General features: G+C 40.5%; 2 protein-coding genes across 2 annotated transcripts in view; both read right to left on the bottom strand.

Moving 5' to 3' along the window:
- The window catches only part of LOC135345022 (NFX1-type zinc finger-containing protein 1-like), a gene marked incomplete in the record, with an annotated part of 10,065 nt that extends 1,743 nt beyond the window's left edge, over positions 1 to 8,322 (bottom strand). The window contains 3 exon segments of the mRNA XM_064542339.1: positions 5 to 4,028; positions 7,942 to 8,093; positions 8,228 to 8,322. Coding sequence (XP_064398409.1) covers positions 5 to 4,028; positions 7,942 to 8,086 — 4,169 coding nt within the window.
- A 1,278-nt stretch (positions 8,323 to 9,600) lies between these two features.
- LOC135345021 (NFX1-type zinc finger-containing protein 1-like) lies at positions 9,601 to 15,282 on the bottom strand. Its single transcript, XM_064542338.1, has 2 exons — positions 15,169 to 15,282; positions 9,601 to 15,045 (listed from the first exon to the last, which is right to left on the bottom strand). Exon 2 carries the CDS (start codon positions 15,038 to 15,040, stop codon positions 9,716 to 9,718), a length of 5,325 nt encoding a protein of 1,774 aa, XP_064398408.1. The 5' UTR covers positions 15,041 to 15,045; positions 15,169 to 15,282; the 3' UTR covers positions 9,601 to 9,715.
- Between the last annotated feature and the right edge of the window lie 471 nt (positions 15,283 to 15,753).

The following is a 15,753-nucleotide window of genomic DNA, read 5'->3' as shown; positions in this document are numbered from 1 at the left end:
GGGTACAGAGCACACCACCAATTCAGGCTTGACATAGCAATCGGCTTGAACAGTGTGCCCACACGAGAGTTTCTTCTCAACAGGGTGCTTGCATTTAATTGTGCAAGGATTTAAACATTTCTCTGCACACCGATGTCCACAAGGTAACATTTTTTCACAAGTTGCAGAGCATTTTACTTTCTTAATGTCAGCGGAGCATGATACCAACTCATAGTGACTACATCTAGGCAGTTTCTTTTTAGTTTTTTCGATGCATTTGTAGTTTTTATGCTCTCGATCACAAGGATGGCAGAGTCGTTTGCAAGCATGCCCGCAGTCTAGTCGAGTGTTGCATAACTTTTGGCATCCACCTTCAGGGCATTTGGCAAAGTCTTCTGCTTTCTTTACTTTCACTGCTTGATCTTTGTGAATCTGACACTGAAGTGGTAAAGATTCACCTATACCATCACATTGTTTAAGCTGTCCAAGAACTTGTGGCCAGATAGGATCATCTTTATCATCTTTGTCCATTGTTTCTCTACCAATCAGCATGAGGGCATTTCCACTAATAAACATGCCTTTCTTGGCTCGGGATAAGGCCACACACACCCTGTTTTTGATACCAACAAAACCGATATTTTTTTCACTGTTGCTTCTCACAAGAGACAGTAGAATGATTTCATTTTCTTCCCCTTGAAAGTCATCAACTACCACCGTTCGCACACCAGTAATTTTTCTCAGCTTGAGATTCTTTTTAATTTCAATTACTTGTCCACTGTACAGTGTTAGCATTGTTATCTCAGATTGATCATACCCTTGTTTGATCAAATAGTCACATAGAGCCGTCAAAAATTTTGCTTCATGAGGATTTGAATGGCTCTTTCTGTCAACATCATCTGACGTTTCAGCAAAATTGTGATGAACGAAAAACAAATCTTTACCAACACCTTTGATGCTATCATATCTCTCGACGGATTCATGATTGTGCAGTTCTTCATATATGGCTGGAGTTATCAAACTGGCAATCTCAGGTCTCATTCGATGCTGAATACTTAGTGTTTGTACAGGACAACCGTTCATTGCCAAGCGCTCAAACAATGACACATTGAAGTTGTACCTAGTTTCAAGTTCGTAGCATGTTGGTTTGGGGCGTAGTTGCTTGTGATCACCGATTAGAATGAGCTGCTGAACACTGGATGATATAGAAGTGAAGATATGAGGTTCGAAGATTTCAGCAGCTTCCTCAAAAATCACAATCTTTGGTTTTATCGCCTTGATGATGTGATTGTGTTTGGCCGCACCAGTGGTAGTCATACCTACTACATCTGAGCCTGCAACAACAAAATCATCTCTCTGCTGCTTTTTCTCTTGGAATTCTTTACAAGCTCTTTCATAGTCGGTAGAGAGTTCTTGCAATTTTCGTAATAAGTGCTCGGTGTGTCTATCTCTCCAGTAAATGTATAATCTCCATTTTTCCTGAGGCTGGAGATTTCGTATACTGTGCACATCTTCTTGTTTCAACGGCACTAGCCCTCGAGATAACTGCTTACGAATCATATTATGCCGTTTTTTCTTGTCCATTTGGGCTGTCTGCCATCCTTCAGGATCAATTTCCTCCTCTAGCTCAGCCATGTCAAATGGAGAAAACAAATCTCCCTGTTGTGGCCGGTATACCTTCTCCAGCTGCTCTAATCGATCATGGAGTATTATTTGAACTTCGTTGTCGCTATCTTCATCACTGTCAAGAGATAAGTCTGCGTTATGCTTGAATGTGTGTGGTGGTTGAGCTGCAGGGGAGTGTGCTTGCTGTGTTCCAGAGTATCGGAGACCGAGCCATGCTTCAATGGGCTTTTTTGCACCAAAATCATGTGTAATTTGCTGACAATGATGTCTGGACATGTACTGGGACAACACCTGTATTGTTAGAAGAGATACTTTTGCAGAATGAGTTTCATCCATAAGTTTTTCTATTTCTTTCTTGAAGGTCATCATTTCCGTTCTTGCAGCAGCAAATTCTTTGTGTATCTCTCTTGGAATGGAGCGTGCTTCTCTCGCTCTGTTGACTTTCTCGTATAGAGTGCAATCTGCAAGAATTTCACTCTTGCATCGACCTCCAATTCTTGTCAGATTCGGTGGTTTACCATCAACTAGATGCTGCCGTATGCCTTCAAGAAATTGGTCAAGAGCATGGTTGGTATAGCATACAACAAGAATAGGGGATTTGCTGTAAGGGTCCCATACTTTTCGATTTGCTAGGAGGCTTTGAACGATCTTCAACCCAATGTACGTCTTACCAGTACCAGGAGGACCCTGGATAACTGACAGGTCTTGTGTCATTGCTGCCTTCATGGCTTTCATCTGAGATCGATCAAGATCAGTATCGCCAGCTTTTGGCCAGGTAGATAGGTCAGTGAGGTCTACTGCAGTGGGAAAACGGTGAGTCCGTTTAAATTTAATTACTTCTTGCAGGTTGAATATGCAACGTTGTTGGAATCGTGTGTATAGGGGCAATGGAATGTCATTGAATGAGCACTCCACAATGTACTGCTTGAATGGCATTGCTTCGATTTCATGAGCGTTAACAACTTCTTGCAGCCTTCCTAAGATATGTCGGTATGCTTCAAAATAGGCAACAGATTCGACTATTGTGTACTCAGTATCAGGATTGAGTTGAAAACCACCGACAGAACCCTCGAACTTGACAGTTACAATGCCTTTTTGTAGTGATTCTACCTTCCTTTCAGCAACTGTTGCGAATGCAATCGTGACAAATTTGTCAGCCGAGATACACAGCAAAGATCCATTAATGAGCCTCTTAGTGTAATTCCAGTTGAGCTTTCGAAAAGACTGGCATTCAAAGGAGATATCAAAACCCAATCCGGAGCTAAGGGAGACAGGTTGCATGATTCTAACTTTTGTGTACACACGTACATCACCTCCAGAAGATTTACCAACTAAGTGGTCATCAATGCCCTTACGAAGTGGTCTGACGAAGTCTTCTCTAAGCAAGCGAAACTGGATATCAATATAATGGCCCCAGTCATTGTAACTCTTGTGAGTTATATTAGGACGTAGAAATGGCTTTGCTTCACAAGAAATTTCATTGGCAATAGGCAAAATGGAAAGGTCTGTGAACGGCTCTGGAGGATCTCTTTCAGCGTCTATCATTTGCCTCGAGCGTCTCACTGGCTTTGGCTTTGGTTTTACTTTCTCTCTTTCGAATCTATCAAAGGATGCTTGAAGCTGTTGGAGATCAGTCTCAATCGTAGCTAGCAAAGCTTTTTCGTCATCAAGTATGCTCGTCTTCGCCCTCCCTGCATGATAAATCAGTAGTGGAAGTTGAAAAACTTGCACTGTGTTGTTTGGGATTTTCTCAATGCAAAATTTGGCAATTCTAACAAACTGGGAGAATGCTTCGATATTTTCAATTCTTATATGCCGTTTTTGTTCTGTCGAAATATTCTGAAAGATTTCTTGTACACTGAAAAAAAATGCTGCATATTCGCTTGTCGGGTCTAATATCTCACACATCACACGTGAGGTAGCACTTATTTCCTCCGACTCAACTAAATCGAACAAGAGTTTGACCAAATGCTTCAGCGTAATTTTGTTTTTCAAAAAATTTCGGCACTGAAATGCTTTTAAAAACCCAACCTCATTTTGGCTTATCAGTGTTAGTAGGTCATCAGTATCTCCAATAGTAGCTAATTCAGCAATTTTTTCACTCGTAAGAAAGTGTTTAGGTATAGCTTTCTTTTTGGTTTTGAAATCTGTGACCTTTCTAGCATGGGGTCTGCGTGGCTCACTGGTTTGACTGTCTGTGTCATCATCTGTAGCTGAGTGAAATCTTCCTCGATTTTCTGGAAATCCATGTACTTCTCCATAGTCATCGCCTCCAACTCCTGCAAATCCTCTTGGCTGCCCTCCATAGCCGCCTCCAAATCCTCCAAATCCTCTTGGCTGCCCTCCATAGCCGCCTCGTCGTCCTCGAACTCCTGCAAATGCACGCCTTTCTTCTTGCTGTCCCCTTTGGCTACCACCATAGTTAGCTGCAATTAAATTAAAACTGATTATACAGTCTGTACCAAATGGCTCTACTATGAATCATAAACAGAAACTAGAGCCACTAAAGTGTTAAACCCTTGGCGATTATAATGTCTCAGAACCAGAGTGTTGTACAAATTATGTGAAAATCAGTAGTATTCATTGAAACCTATAGCTAGCAGCCAACTAGTCTAGAGCACTAAAGTGCAGAACCTCGAAAGTTCGTAACGTTCACACAACATCAAGAATTATGCTAACATAATAGGCTGATTTTTTCAAGCATAATAAACATGATAAGCGGATTTTCTCAGTATAGTTGGACGTGTCTATAATTTTCATAAGCACAGGTCAGGATCAAGATCTACTAATAAACCAAAACAAATTTTGTATTAATATTACTGGATTGTCCGTCACAATTACAAAATGGCTGAATCCTGAGCTGAATCGCAGAAAATTGCACGATTTAATAATAGATAAATGGAAATTCTATGAATACAGTGTTTGAGCATAATAGGACCTTAGTACACATGAGCTTAGTTGAGACAATAATTAATTTCCCAGGTACAAACACAGCATTATGGCTGAGCTAATTCAATCAATTTTTGGCTATTATTCAAGAAAATAATTTCCAACAACTGGAAAATAAACGGATGCAATAACATAAACTTGTCCTCCAGATCTTTCTACAGGATTACTTTCTCTTTCTTATGAGATTTCATGCTTGAGGGGAGCTTTAAGGACTTAAAATGCATTTTTTGATAATCTTGCTGTTACTGATATAATTTATAGCGTATAACTGATTTAGAATGATGCTAAGCAAGCTAGGCTATATTAACACGAAAAAGACTCTGAAACCAAGAGTTTCTACAAGCCTCAAGCAACGTTAAGCTTTGCTCCGGCTAGTCTACATAAAAAACTCACATTGAAGGTTTCCTTCTCTTGAGATAGCAAAAACTGCTAATAGAAAGTTAATTGCTATTCTAGTTAGCTCTACACTAGAGCACTAACTATTGGAGCTGCAAGATTAAGATAAAAGCTGCAAAGCTGAACAAAATGTGAAGAATCTCTGCTTTAGTTTCCGGTTCCTGCCACGCCCAGATACAATCAATACCAGGCCGTATTTTTCAACTTCGTTCTATTAAAAAAAAACGGCCTGGGACTGAGGCTAACCTCAGACTAGCAATTAGCAATACATAGTAGTTTTTTCAAAAGGGGGGGCTTCAGCCCCTCAAAACCACCCCCTGGATCCGGCCCTGACATGTGCTGTGCAATTTTTTTTTCTCTTTTCATGAGAGGTTCTGGTAAGCCACGAATCACTAACTACAATGCTACTAGATACACAACTATTTCTCTGGTACTTCAAGCCCCTTTTGTATAATTATTCATTGACAGGAAATGTAAACTTCTAGATCTACATAAGGCCACTCCAAATGAGACTGTAGTTTCCCGTCAGAGACTCCAGTAAATTATAAGCGGATGTGAGCAGTATTATCATTATCCATTACTATGAATATCATTATAAATTGATAACGTCATCAATGCAGTTGCAACCCATCAGATTAGGCTTCTGTTGCCATTAAGCTCCTCTCCTATATAATGACTGTGTGTTCATTGTCATCAACAATAATAACGTAACATTATACAAAGCAAACTATAATTACCTTTTCTATAACATGCTTTATTAAAGCAAAAGCAAAACATGGCGAGAGGCATTAGCACAGCGCAGCTTGCACACTTTTTTCTACAGTTTTAGTGACTGAAAGGCTAACGATGCATGTTGACGGTTTCCGAAAAAGCGATCATCTTTTTTTAAGGGTACTATTTGTGTGTCATTACATGGGCATGGCCAAAATGAGGGTGCTGGAATCCCCTTTTCAAGAATCCTAGATCCGCCACTGGCCACACTGCAGTGACAGGTTATATTAGTCTGTCTGCATGTCTTGTCTGTGTATTCTGAGTCGATCTGCTCACCTGGCTGCCATAACTATAGCCCTGCGCTAATTAATCTTGAAGAATAATATGTAGCATTTTGGAAATATAGAATAATAGGCAAATTTAGGGAAAATAACAAAAATTAGGGCGTGTCCACATCCGGTGCCGTACATGACACCTGATCCAACATCTCTTAAGTCAGTGAGTCTACATGCAGATGCATAAGTAACAAGGTTGGTGGCAAAATTGTTGTAACCTCAGACTAGGCCCTGGCAAATTATGCTCCTTTTTCTGCCTATTAGCTAACCCGAACCCCTCCCCCTTCAAAATTACATCCGGTGCCGTATATGACACCTGATCCGAGATGTTAGACAACAGCCAGGTATAGCTACTAAGAGTATAAAGGATCTAGGCTAGCTAGCTAGCTAGCTAGACTAATTAAAGTGCATAGGTCAACTAGCTAGTGCATAGCGCTGTTGCTGAGTCAGCTCCTTGTGCAATGTTTATGCTTTTGAGCAGTGCCCCAAATTCAGCCTATTATGCTCGTTGAAAGAACCCATTATGCCCCACATTGACGTTATAAATAATCTTTTTTCAGCAGTAGTAACAACTCTTGTTATTTAAAAGAGAAAAAACACATTCAGCAGCAGCAGAGGAACGTTGCATTTGCACCAAACTGACCAAATTCAAAATTTTAACCCTATTATGCCCCAATTATGCCAGCATAATGACCTAACCTATTTATGCCCCAAATTATGCTGGCATAATTTGCCAGGGCCTACCTCAGACTAGCCTCGACCCCAGGCCGATCCGCCTCCAATTGAACGCTAGGTCGCCTACTAGGCCTGGTATTGATTGTATTTGGGCGTGATCTGGGCATGGTTTTTTAATAAATTGACTCTGTGGTACAAAAAATGAATCCTCCAACAGTGGTCTTCAACAACAGCCTCTGGGGCAGTATACAGCAGGAAATACTTCCCAGAAGACACTTCTTTGGCAGTGGCAACCAAATCTTTGTCGATTCCTTTATTGCTACTGAGGATGGCAGCAGAAACACTTCTATTGTTTAGACTCCTGACCTGGTCAATCATGAGTCTCATGATGAGAGATACAAGGGGAGAGACAATTAACAAGAACAACACTTTTGTCAACAGGAGGAGCCTTGGTCCTACCTAGCTTGTAGTCCATTAAAAAGGGTAGCAACTGATATAGCAGAGAGACTTGCCATACCCCGTTGGGAACCAGATAAACACGTCCCTTCCCTCAAACAGGAGCTTGAGAGCCTGGGCCTGTTCTGCCATGAGAGTGAGGCCATCTTGCTTCAAACAAGACAACGCGTTGCATGCCATAGCTAGCTAGATATAAATTGAGAACATGACACGGAGCTACATTACTGTAACTTTTACGGGAGTAAAATGCCTCTATGTACACCTTTAGTATTACAGAAAAAAAGCAGGAAAGCTTTGCAGCTTTTTTCTGACTCTTATAGCTAACAAAAAGCTAGCGCTTTAGTGCATGCAAGGCTAAACTCATAAGTTTAATAGCATAGAGTCAACAAAAGAAGCCTATAGAGTCTCTTTTCATGAAACCAAATAGAGCTCCCCATAGTGCACATGAGCAATGCTAATGCGTGCCTTGAAATAAAGCCGCGTTTAGCTACCTTCCTCCCAGCAGCTAACATTTTGTTGGAGGTCACAAATATAATATTGTATATATAGCCAATGTGCAAGGTAAGCTTTAACATCAACAATCTTCCACTGTTATACTAATAAATTGTTCTGGGAGGCTAATGTCCATGCATACTGTAAACGTTGCGCCATAGCATCCAAGTGAGCAGACTCGGAATCACACATACAAGCACGCACACACACACACACACTCACACAGACTATGGCCAGCGGACTACTATAACCCGTGGCCGCCCATGCGCCTCAGGAACTTACTGAATCAACCACCCTACTGCCAAATAGTGACCTTACTGCTTACCCTGTAGTCCTGCTCTCTGTGGCCTGCGTCCGAATGCAGCCTGTCTCCTACCAGCTGGCCGACCATGCTGAGCACCTACTTGATGATCCAGAAGTATTGGCCTTGCTTCCAGCGGATTTCCTCGCCACATGAAATCATCATCCATATCGCTTCTATATACAGAGTTTTAGTGATGAATGGATATATATCGTAGTTCTTATAATCATAGAAAGAAATTTAACATAGATCTAGATAGCTTGCTTTAATACATTGCTCAGATTGGACCAATGATGATATCTTTGCTCACTTTCCAATTGTTTGCTCCAGATTCTAGATTATACTGCTAAAGACTGTGAAAACTCAATGAGTATTTACATCTAGCAAGACACTTTTTATAGGAAGTAGCTACTATAAGGGAGATTACCATTCCAAGAACTTCACTACTTCAGAGTAAATGATATTCATGGTCAATTAGATCTATAATACTATGAATTTGGGCTGAAAAAACACCTCATTGGAATTTCATGGAATTCACCTGAGGCTGAGACTGAACTGACCATCAGCAGAATAACTTTATCACTTAGATCACTTAGTTAGAACTACTGTTTCAAGGAATAAGCCGGATTCATCAAAATGTTTATCATTCAGATCTAGAACCTATTTCAAGGAAATCCATTCACCAAGATATTATTCATTCTCATCTTCAAACAGTGGTGATCCAGTAAATATAGGAAAGGGGTTTCACTGAAATACTGTATAGCGCAAATTTTTCGAGGAACTTAAATTTCCTGGCCTCTAAAAGCATTTTGTTGAATAAAATTCGCGTTACTTGATCAAATCAAATGACGCTGTGTCTTCCGTTAGCTATAGCATTAATTCATTAATTTTTGTGGATCTAATTTCGTGGAGGATTCCTAACTCACAAAAACAGCGAAAATTAAGCCCCTCGAAAATTTCACGCTATAATTTAATTTTTATAATTTTAGGTAGCTGCATGTTACTGCTCAGTTAGTTGACTAAGTTGCTGATCAGATCACTTAGATATTAACCGAACAGGAGGTTTCATTTGAAATCACTGAAACTCCCTAGACTCATGAATTCGCACCTCTCAGGAAGGTCTTCCCAAAAGAAGGGCAGCTGATTTATGAGACTTACGAAAGTCCCCTGGATATCTGCCACTCAAGATTACCATGTGCATGACCTATTGGTAAAGAATGGGCAGTACAACATAATTATCTACATACATAATTATATGCATCATTACACAGGCTACATTTTACCGAATTATATTATTGCCATCGGAATTTCTCAAAGTCCTGACTCGTAGATTATACATAATGTATACTTACAGTGTCATCATAATTATGCATTCAATAATTAATATTATTGTCTCAGTCACTGCATCGCTCATGCGGGCATCACCCTTTTGCATGTCATGCATTAGCCTCGACTCAAGTCCGCTTTACAGCGGCCTTGAATCGAGGCTAGTCATGCATGTGCATCCATTAATTCCTGTGTTATATACACAGTACTTATAAAGCCACATTCTCGCTATTGTTACCTCACTTACAGCTCATTGAGTTCATTCATATCATGCACTTGTACAGTAAGACAGGAACGATATTTGAATGTACCTACACATGTATAGGACTTGTATTTTTTATCACACTAATAACTATGCAAACGCGAATTAATATAGATATAATAGACTTATAGTATACGATGACTCTAATACAATCATGTAGTACAAGTAGAATAGCTGTCACACAACTATCTATTGGCAATGAAAAAATCATTATAGTCTGTCGTTGGATCTTGAGCTGTCCATTTCCGGTGCATGTACATTGCCAGCTGCTAAGGCGTGACTTGCTCCTCCGATAACTGCTTTACACTCGGGACACTTCCCTATTTCTATGGTTTCCCAAAATTCACCAATCGCATAATAGTGACCAGTTAGACACTTGCGCCAATGGACTTTAGATAAACCAATAGCCTTGACTATTTCCAGTCTTTCAATATCTGAGAGGCCATCAAGGTTATACTTTTCACGAAAAGAATTTGTTCTTTTGACAAAACTTACTTCCTTTTCTTCAGTGACTTTTTTACATTTCCAGCTACTTTCTTCGAGGTCTTTAACAGTTTGAGTGATGTAATCATCATCCTCTTTCGCAACTTTAGCACGCTTAGAAATTATTTTTACTTGAAGCTCAGTTGCTTTCGCTAAGAGAAAAAGACGCCTCATTTCAGCTTCAGCATCAAAAAGTTGTTGCTGTGACAGAAATTCTTGCATCACAAACTGTTTAAGTTGGTTAAGATCTCTCCTAATTTCGTCCATCCTGGGTTGATAGGATAATGCAGCATAATACCTTCTTGCTTTCATTGGTTTTAAAACTTCATGTGTCAAAACAATTTGTTGAAGAAAAGAAAGCTTTGCTTTCACAATGTGAGGGAAAAGGGCTGAAAGAGAAGTGCTTTTTCTTTCCGCATTAAAATCTTCTTTGATCATCATTTCGATTGTGCGCAGCTCTGGAACAATAACAAAGCGATTCATTGCGCTAGTGGTTTTGAGAGCATGTTTCAAATTTGCTAATTCAGATGGTAGGTCAATGGAGCCAATTGTACTCATCTGCTTCTTCTTTATAGCTTCCACATCAGCTAGTTTGCTCTTAATGTCATTACCATACCGGAAACAGTGTCTCAATGGAGTCTTGCACCTTGGGCATACTTTGAGAGTGATTTCTTGGGACTCTCCTGTAGGATCACTGTTGTCAGTTGACATCCATTTATCAAGCATTTCAACAACAATGATGTGATTGCAATCGGGCAAAATAATGAATCTAGCATTTTCCTCATCCTCGGGTCCAAAAATTATGTCAGTGACCTCTTCTTTATTACAGATACGGCATAGTTTCGGGCACATTTCTCCGCAAAGACCAATGCACCTGTGTTTGCATTTCTCCAGGCGCTTTGGACATGGCTGATCGCAAGGAGGTCGATTACAAGGCATTCCGCATGGCTGAGTGCAGGTAAAATGAGGACAGGACCAGTCACAAGGCTCCATGCAGGGAGTACATGGTTCAAAGCACTTCTTAGGGCAACGGCTGTGGGTGCAAAAGTTGGCACATGGCTTGGAGCATGGAGGGCAGCTTGGTGTGCAAGGAAAGTCACAGAGGTGACCACATGTCAGGGTACGATTGCATTTGGACTTACAGCCAATGTGAAGACGTCCCATTTTGCAAGTGTAGCAGGTTCCAGTACATAGATGTTCACAATCTAACAAAGCACCGCAAGGCACGGAGCACTCTACTAGCTCTTCTTTGAGATAGCAGGAATCTTGGACAGTGTGCCCACAAGATAGCTCCTTGTCTACCTTTACAGTACATTTAGAAGTGCAACGCTGAGAGCATTTTTCTTGGCACAGATGACTGCATGCTAATGTTTGTCCACAAATCTTTGAGCATCGTAAGAATAGTGGGTTATCAGAGCATGTGCACTTCTCTAAGTGTCCACACACTGGTAGAACTTTTGTTACTTCTTCCTTGCAAGGTCGGCAGCTGGTTGAGCACTCACAACACTTTTGTTTACATATGTGACCACAAGGTAGTTGTTTTCGGCAATTTACTAAGCACTTGTACTCACGATGCTCTATATCACAGGGGTGGCAAAGTTGGCGGCAGACATGACCACAGGGCAAACGAGCGTCACATTTTTTCTGGCATCCACCCTCCGGGCATTTAAGAAAATCTTTATCCACTCGGGCGTTCACCTTCTGGTCTTGGTGAATGTGGCAATGTAATGGGAGAGCTTCACCAATACAGTCCATTTCTTTGAGATTTTCTATTACTTTAGGCCATACAGTTTCAACCTTGTCGCGAAGCATTTGTACATTTCCAATAATGAACAAGCTCATTTTGGCTCTCGACAAAGCAACGCAAATACGGTTCTCAATTCCCACAAATCCAATTCTTTGTTCTCTGTTGCTCCTCACAAGGGAGAGCAGAATGATTCTGTTTTCTTCTCCCTGGAAGTCGTCAACAACAGCTGTTCGCACACCATTGATTTGTCTGAGTTTAAGAACATTCTTAATCTCAAGCAATTGCCCTCGGTAGAGAGTCAAGATGGTGATTTCATCTGGCTTGTAGCCTTGTTTCAGCAGATAGTCACAGAGAGCTCCTAGGTACTTTGCCTCGTGAGGATTTGAGTGACTTCGTTTGTCGTCTGCTCCGGCTAGTTCTGGCTGAGTATGGGTGATGAAGAAGAGGTTTTTACCAATTCCTTTGATGTGACCATAGTTGTACACTGATTCATGGTTGTCTAGTTTTTTATATATGGCTGGAGTAATCAAACTGGCAATCTCAGGTCTCATTCGATGCTGAATACTTAGTGTTTGTACAGGACAACCGTTCATTGCCAACCGCTCAAACAGTGAGACATTAAAGTTGTATTTCTTTTCAAGCTCGTAGTAAGTTGGCTTTGGCCGTAGCTGTTGATGGTCACCAATTAAAACCAGCTGTTGGACTGTTGGAGACAGAGAAGTGAAAATGTGAGGCTCAAAAATCTCAGCAGCTTCTTCGATAACTAATATCTTTGGTCGAATTGACTTAATAATGTGATTGTGTTTGGCTGCTCCTGTAGTAGTCATACCAACTACATCTGAAACTTGGACAATTGTCATATCCATGTCTTGTTTTCTCAATTTAAACTCTTCACAAGCAGATCTGTATTTCGTTGAGTGATCTTCCAGCTGCTGTCTAGCATGGGTAATGTGTCTGTCTCTCCAATAAAGATACAACCTACATCGCTGTGTCCGGTCTAAGCTCCATAAATTTGAGATACTAGCAGCTTCATCAGCAGTCATCGGTTGCAGCCCATGATTAAGTTGCTTGTATATCAGCTTCTTTTTTTTCTTTTCGGGCATTTGAACCATATGCCAGTCGCTATTGTGCTTCTTCTTACTTGCCACTTTCTCGAGCTGCCACTCTTCTTCTTTTGGATCCTTGGACACGACTTCGTTCTCTTCAATTATTCGATCATCTAGAACCATCTGGACCTCTGTGTCTTTGTCTTCAGAGGTACCTTTTTGCTGAAGAAATTTGGGAAATTGTTCCTGCTTTTCAGGAATGTTCTGCAAATCATCTGGGTCTTCATATATATCAGATAAGGCCAACCAAAGATCGATTGTATTTGTGTCATTAACGTTAAGCTGGTTACGATGACTTGCTGAAATAACAAACTGCAAGCTGTCAACCTGTAAGATTTTATGAGTTGACAGACGAATTTTTTCCAGATCTTCTACTATGATATTTTCCTGTTCCTTCATATTACTCTCTGCTCCTTTAAATTTTTTGAATTCTCTTTCTGGTATCGCTTTGTCTGTTTTCGCTCTCCAAACTTTCTCTTTCAAGATGCATTCCCTAAGAACATCACTTTTGCAGCGTCCTCCAATTCTTGTCACATTCGGAGGTTTGCCATCGATTTCGTTGCTTCTGATTCCTTCAAGAAACTGATCAAGTGCATGATTCGTATAGCATACAACTAAAATAGGTGTGGTCTTCAATGGATCCCACACTTTTCTGTTTGCCAAGAAAGCTTTGACAATTTTCATCCCCACATATGTTTTGCCGGTACCCGGGGGACCTTGAATGACGGAGATCTCTTGAGTGAGAGCTGCTTGAACTGCTCTCAACTGCGAGGGGTCAAGGTCAGTCTCATTTGCGTCAGGCCAAGAAGATGCGTTAGTGAGATCAACTTTTGAGCTTGCGAGCTTATTTTTAATTTCGATGATTTCCTGCAAATCAAATATGGTGTGGTTGAAATGATTGAGATATCGTGGAAGCGGGATGTTGTCAAATGAGCAGTTGACTATGTAACTCCGGAAAGGCATCACATCGATCTCATGCTTTTCACTAACTGCTTGAAGCTTTTCTAAAACGTGACGATAAGCTTCAAAGTAAGCTACAGACTCGACCATTGTGTACTCGGTTTGAGGGTTGAGCTCCAAGCCATTGACAGAGCCTTCAAATTTCACGGTGACAATACCTTTCTCAAGCTGCTCTGCTTCTCGTTGTGCTACTGAAGCAAAAGCTATTGTTTGAAATTCATCTGTTGAAAGGCACAAGAGAGATCCATTGATAAGTCGTTTGGTATACTCCCAATTAATTCTACGGAGTGCTTGTATGTCAAAGCAAACTTCAAAACCGATTCCCATGGTAACACACACTGGCTGCTGAATTCTCACATTGCGATACACACGGACATCACCTCCTTTTTTTGTTGGATTGTGAAGATAATCCGCAATTCCTTCTCGAAGAGGACCAACGAAGTCTTCACGAAGAAGTCTGAACTGGACGTCGAGATAATGTTCCCAGCTGCGATACTCTCCCTTGATGATATTTGGCCGGAGATACGGCCTCATGGCAAACTGGTTGATTTCATTAGGGACAGGCAAAATAGAGAGTGTGGCAAAATCTTCTGGTGGCTCAAGATTAACATCTTCAATTTGCCGAATTGGTTTGGGTTTTGGCCTAACTTGCTCTTCTTTGAAGCTCATATGCTGGATTTGGAGTTCAAGTAAATTCTGTTCAATATCTTCCAGAGTGACCCGTTCAATATCGCTGTCCTTGCAATGTTTCCTGAGGCTGTCAATTGCTGCTTTGATATGGGGAATCGGAAATGTGTTCTGTACAGTTTTTGGAATTTTCTCAAAGCAAAACTTACCCACTTCGGTAAGGTGAAACAGCGATTGAAAATTTTCTTCTCTGATCAATTGTCTCATTTCAAAAGTCATTCCACTGATAAGCAGTTGCAACTGCACAAGAAAAAGTGCATGTTCACTACTGTAGCCGAATAGTTGAACTAGTACACGTAAAGCAGTCTGGGTGTCACTGGACATGGATAGCTTGTGAACAACTGTCAATAATTGTTTCAAAACTTTTGGTGATTTCAAGAACTTGTCGTGCTTGAAGGCATTCAAAAATCCATTCTCATTTTGAGTGATTATCCTAGTAACTGTCTGATTGTCAGCTTGAGATAACTCCTCAATGTCTTCTCGTGTGAAATAGTTCGAAGAGGGTCTTTCCATTCTCGCTCTGCGGCCGCTTATTCTTTGTGTATGGTCCATTAAACCTATTAAAAAGGCATGCTAAAATCACACATTACACATTGAAATGTCTTGTACTATTATCAAGTTAGGAGATATTATAGCTAGACTCTACATGTAGATACAGTTCTAGTATTTTGTGATCTCACCTATAATAGTTTAGCAAACAGATTTTTGAGCTGGAGTGATATGACCTGTGCCACTCCAAGTTTAAGCAGTCTCTGTCAGACTTGTCTTACACATTAGACTAATTTCTGAGAACGTGCACTGCAGTTAAAAGGTCATGCAAGTGAATCCATATTCATTGGAATTTCATGAATAGTGACTATCATTCACTCAACACAGAAATTAAATTAAATGTATCAACAAAAGCAGATTCTAATCTAATATATACACTGGGCACAATATAATGCCAAAAGTAAAGTCTGTCAAATTCCAGTGGAGCAAAGTTTACAAGGTTTGTGGCCTCCAACCATGCAGCATGTCTTGAGCCATCTTGCTGGCTGGTATGACTAATATTCAGTATGACGGCTGTCAAATGAAATCTTTAAACCACATCTATAGATCTAAGCACCAATTCGGTTTTCCTGTACTTTGTGAAGAGAAATGAAAATTCGATAGATCTATTTATGTAAGAAAAAGCATGTGTAATCATTCTCCAAGCCAGCTAGACTCTAGATCCAGTATAAATAATATAAATGTGTAAGTATACTAGATCTAGATCTATACAAAAT

This window comes from Halichondria panicea, chromosome 12 (assembly GCF_963675165.1).
Source record: "Halichondria panicea chromosome 12, odHalPani1.1, whole genome shotgun sequence".
Taxonomy (NCBI): domain Eukaryota; kingdom Metazoa; phylum Porifera; class Demospongiae; order Suberitida; family Halichondriidae; genus Halichondria; species Halichondria panicea.
Note: the sequence above shows the minus strand (reverse complement) of the source record. Positions and strands in the feature narration are given on the sequence as shown.